This window comes from Nansenia antarctica (genome assembly GCF_963989245.1).
Source record: "Nansenia antarctica genome assembly, chromosome: 10".
Classification (NCBI taxonomy): Eukaryota; Metazoa; Chordata; class Actinopteri; order Argentiniformes; family Microstomatidae; genus Nansenia; species Nansenia antarctica.
Genome location: NC_137680.1, coordinates 23372826 through 23377825, shown reverse-complemented (window position 1 = coordinate 23377825; position 5000 = coordinate 23372826). Strand labels below are relative to the sequence as shown.

The window sequence follows — 5000 nt, the reverse complement described above, 5'->3', positions numbered from 1 at the left end:
AAAGTGAAAAATAATTCTAGAAATAGGATTGGCCTGTGATCACAGATTCACTAAACAGAGCGTTATTAGTTTTCTTTTAACAAGACAAAATCAAGACACTACTTGTCGTCACTACTAATAGTCTACGACGCTTTCTCAAACATCACCTGTGAAACATGAAATAAACATCTTAAGCACGTTCATCAAAAAAATGTATTGGTGTGGACAGCCTAAAAGCAGCATTTCGTGTTTGAATTTGGATAAAAATCCTGGTAATTAGTTTTATTTAACTATTTAAGCTGTTCTTTGTTTACTTTACATTACTGTCGTCTACTTTGTTTATTGCAGACAGCTGATAAAATGTACATTTTGCCAATAAGCCTAATATGCAATGGGGGTTGAATCGTTCTGATTGCTGCTGTATGATATTGTGTTTCAGTGGTGAGGTGTGAGGGGCGTGGCCTAGGGTGGGCTGAGTGGCTCCTCCCCAGGGTCAGGATCTCCTCTCTGATTGGCTCCTCCAGGGTTAGGATCTCCTCTCTGATTGGCTCCTCTCCAGACTGACAGCAGTAGTCATCTGACAGCATTAAAATCATTGCTTTCACCTGTTTGTTTGTTTACAAAGTCTGATTTGTTCTCCAATAAGAAACATTACAGATAATTGATAACATACTACGAGTTGTACACAACCTGAGATTGAGACTTTGACATCATCCTCCACGTAGCTGAACTTTTATGGAGGACCAAGTCTGTCGAAATTAACAATAAATATATAGATAAATAAATGAGTGTATGACAGTGGTGGCTGGTGCTAAACATTTTGGGCGGGGCACAGGTTATGGGGGCATGCTCCACGGGGAAGAATATCAACTTTAAAATCTGGATTTACAGTCGATTTTAGCATGAGAATAACAGTGTTTCCCCTAGGTTTGTTGCCTTGGGGGGGTGGCATGGACCGTGGCATGGACCCCCCCCCCCCAGGGGGTAAGACCCTGCGACATACCAGCGTCATGTCCAGGGGGTGTACTAACTTGTACATTAAGCCGCCTCACGCTACGGAAACAGGAGATAGGCTCCTTCCCTATGGGCCATTAGGCTCGAGAACCATCGGTTCTCAAGGCTACTTACTTATGTGGTCTTGACTACCTGTCCACTTTCTCACCTGGTTCTTGCTCTCTCTCTCTGGTGTGCCGACACCATCCTGCTCTCTCTCCTTCTCTCCCTCTCTATCCTCCTCTCTCCCTTTTGCTGTCAACCAAAAGGCAAACAGAGTATTTATAATCTAATAAGAGGTATAAATTGATCCATATCAATTTATAACATAATTATAATTGAATTTTGGATTGCTGTGGGCAATGCAGTCAGATAATGTCATTTTGACATTACTCTCTCACCTGGAAAAAAAACATGTCCAACTATACTATACAAAACAGACATTTCAAATGCTTCAATCCACTGTCCATGTACTGTAAATATGCCATTATGGTATTACCAATGAAGCCCAATTCTAGCAGAATAAGAAAGATTGTATATCTAATTTAACTTAAGTAAAATAATAAAGTGCCTCCAGTTAGCTCTTTAGCTGGCATGTGTGCAGCAGACTAGCTCATCTCATCACCTCTGAGCTAGCTAGTGATGTTAATTATGTATAAATAGACTACACAGTCCAATTACACTTTATCAAAACACAATTTTACACACACACTCACGATATTCCGTAATACCATCCAAACAAATCACAACTATTAGTTACCAAACTAATATCTCAACACAATTTTACACAAAAAAGCGAATTACCAAATTCGGCCCTATCACCAACCCAAGCTTAAAGATTATGAAAAATTTGTTTCTATTCCAACAAGATTAACGTTACACAAGATTCTTTTGACTATAACTTATCTGAGATTCAGTCAACTTTTGCACACACCAAGAAGAGTTTGCAAAAGACTGTAAATCAAGCTATATTTATCTCCTGGCTAGCTCGCCACTTATGATGTTAATTATTGTTGGTTATGAATCAAAGAACAGTTATTGAGTTTAAGACGATTTAATCAAAGTTACATACATACATACATATCTGTTCTCCTCTGGCTCGGGTGGTGAAAGAGAGCCTCCCTCCCCCTGTCTTCCCTTTTTGTCCCAGTCACCTAGATGCCTGCCCTCTTATGCAAATATCTACCAGTGCCTTGTAGCTGGACAAGGGGAGAGACATCTGTTAATGATCAGTGTGTGTGTGTGTGTGTGTGTGTGTGTGTGTGTGTGCTCGACCATGTGGTCTGTCATAAGACCCCCTCAGAGAGCATGCCTGTAGGCCCAAAGGCTCCGCTTTGGAACAAGGCGTCTGCCAAATGCCATAAATGTAAATGTAACTGTTACAAAGCCTTATCATACAAATCCATGGTATGTGTGTGTGTTTAAGTAGAAATATACGACACTAGCTAGCTTGATAGTTCTTTGACACTATTTACAATGGAATTATAGTCATTGTCAAGTGTCAGTTAGACACTTTCTAGTCACGATAATAACGACCAATTTTAACCAACTTTCTCTGTCAGAACACTCAGCAATTATATTTGCTAACGTTTCAACTTGCTTACTTTCTATCTGAAGACATCTCACCCGGCAAAAACTCTCTCGCGTCACGCGCACAATGTTGTATTTCTGGTTTGGAGCCGGAAATTGCAAAACGTCACGTTCGACGTCAGACTTAACAACCGGATATTCAGGGATATTCAGGGCATTGTTTAATTTTTACTACCCCTAGTGGTAGTGGCCCTAGGCTGCAGCCTAGGTAAGCCTATAATCTGCGCATGCTCGGGGCGCAATGTTTGCGCCCCGGCCGAGAAATAGGAGACAGCCAATTGGAGCGCTGCTACAGCTCACGTGTAAGCCAAAAGTATTTGGCCTGCCATAGACTTGCATTCGGCCGTCGCCCCGACTCCTCCCCCTATGTATTTTAACAGTGAATTTTACACACACACAGATAAAATGTTTATTGTATTGGAGGATTTTTAATGAATGCTGATAGGCGCCGACAGAATATCAGCCGCATTTTGTGAATAAACAATGTTTATTTTAAAAAAAAAAGTTTACAAATCGCATCTAGGAAGTGAAGGTGGGGGCGGCGCCCCAGCGCCCTCTATCGGCCAGCCGCCACTGGTGCCAATGCATTCCTGTGATTGGTGGAGGTCACGGGGGGGGCGGGTGTTGCGTTGAGGAAAGGAGAGCTTCGGTGAACTGGCGGTTTTGTATGTGGAAGTTTGCAATTAAACGCACGGATTGTAAGACAACCTATCTTGTCTTTGGCTTGGGAGGACTTCTGATTTCAAGACATAAAAGTCTGAATCTATGTCATGGTATTTGATGTACTGTACATGACCACAGATTGCGTAGTTGTAGGCATCTAGTGATTTATATGCTCTCAATTTCTCACAGGCCTACACGCTAGGCAATGCAAACTTTTCATACTTTTCACAGGCAGGTAATGGCCAGGTAATGGATTGGAACAATATCTCGTTAACTCCGACCACTCCCCCAGATTTGTTTGTTTAAAGAATAAATATGGGAGTTTAATATTACATTTGTATGGTGCACAAATTGACCAGAATGCAGGGAATTAAGTGTTAAATTCCACCCATGCCAGCCCGACAGGCGCACATAACAGGCGCACCCCTGCGCTTTCAGAACGAGCTACCCACGTCGGAATTCGACGTTTGGATACGAACGACAGACGTCGAATCCTGACGTCTGCCGTGTGAGACCAGGTTGCACACACACACACACACACACACACACACACACACACACACACGCTCTTTACAAGTGTGTGATGTTTGAACTCTGTTCATCAGTCTATAAAGGCCAGTAAAACACACAAGGAATCGATGTTAAAATACTTTTATTGTTGGTTCATTGTATCGGCCAATGTTCACTATTCAGTAATCATATCAATGTAATCAGTTAGGGATTAAGACCTTCTTGTATTAAGGCATTGGAACCTAAATTGTGTTTTAGGGGATTGGAACCTTGTTGCGCCAAGGGGATTGGATGTCTTATTCTGTTGTTAAATGTTTTAATTTGTGTATCTATGTATCTATTCATGTCATTTTTATTTCTATTTTAAAAAAAATATTCTATTCTTATTTTTCTGTATTTATTTTAATGCTGTATGTATAGCACTTTGAATTGCCCCTGTTGTATGAAATGCAGAATTATGATAACTATTGTATTATGTTAGTTTGATGTCATTTCAATGTATTATAGACCTTTTTTTTATTTTATAACAAACGTAACAAAACAAGACTGGCAGGGTAGGAGCAGGGTTGAACTGGTCTGGTAGTGAAGCATTGTTCTTTTTTATTTGATGACTTGTTTGATCGATTGATAGTGTGAAACCTCTCAGTTGTGAATGAATCATGATGAAAGTTGATGCTTCTTCATGACACTACTGATGATGACGTATCAGGGTCTTGAAGGGTTGTCCCATTTCATTGTGAGATTGATCAGAATAAGCCTGGATTGTCCTTTAGCAACGCAGATGGAATACCCCCCTGTATACTACATACACAGCTCTGTATAATCATGTATTTATTCTAGTTGTACATTACATAATGTTTTTTTTATTTTTTCATCTTCACACTTGCTTTGGCAATGTAAACGAATGTTTCCCATGATGCCAATAAATCCCTTTAAAATAACATTTGAATTGAACAGATTAACATGAACTCCAGACGTTTGCATGAGGAAATGTAAAGTCGGACAATACCTCATGACTCTACGACACTTTATTGTTAAGAATACAGAAGACAGCTCTGTTTACAAACAGCTCTGTTTACAAACATCTATGTTTACAAACTGCTATGCTTACAAACTGCTATGCTTACAAACGGCTATGTTTACAAACATCTATGTTTACAAACTGCTATGCTTACAAACGGCTATGCTTACAAACAGCTGTTTACAAACAAACAACTTTGTTTACAAACATCTATGTTTACAAATGGCTATGTTTACAAGCTCTG

General features: G+C 40.1%; 1 protein-coding gene across 1 annotated transcript in view; it reads right to left on the bottom strand.

Moving 5' to 3' along the window:
- Positions 1 to 135: 135 nt before the first annotated feature.
- Positions 136 to 5000, bottom strand: part of LOC308166773 (potassium-transporting ATPase alpha chain 1-like) — a gene marked incomplete at both ends in the record, with an annotated part of 32022 nt that continues 27157 nt past the window's right edge. Inside the window, 1 exon segment of the mRNA XM_080541099.1 lies at positions 136 to 146. Coding sequence (XP_080397225.1) covers positions 136 to 146 — 11 coding nt within the window.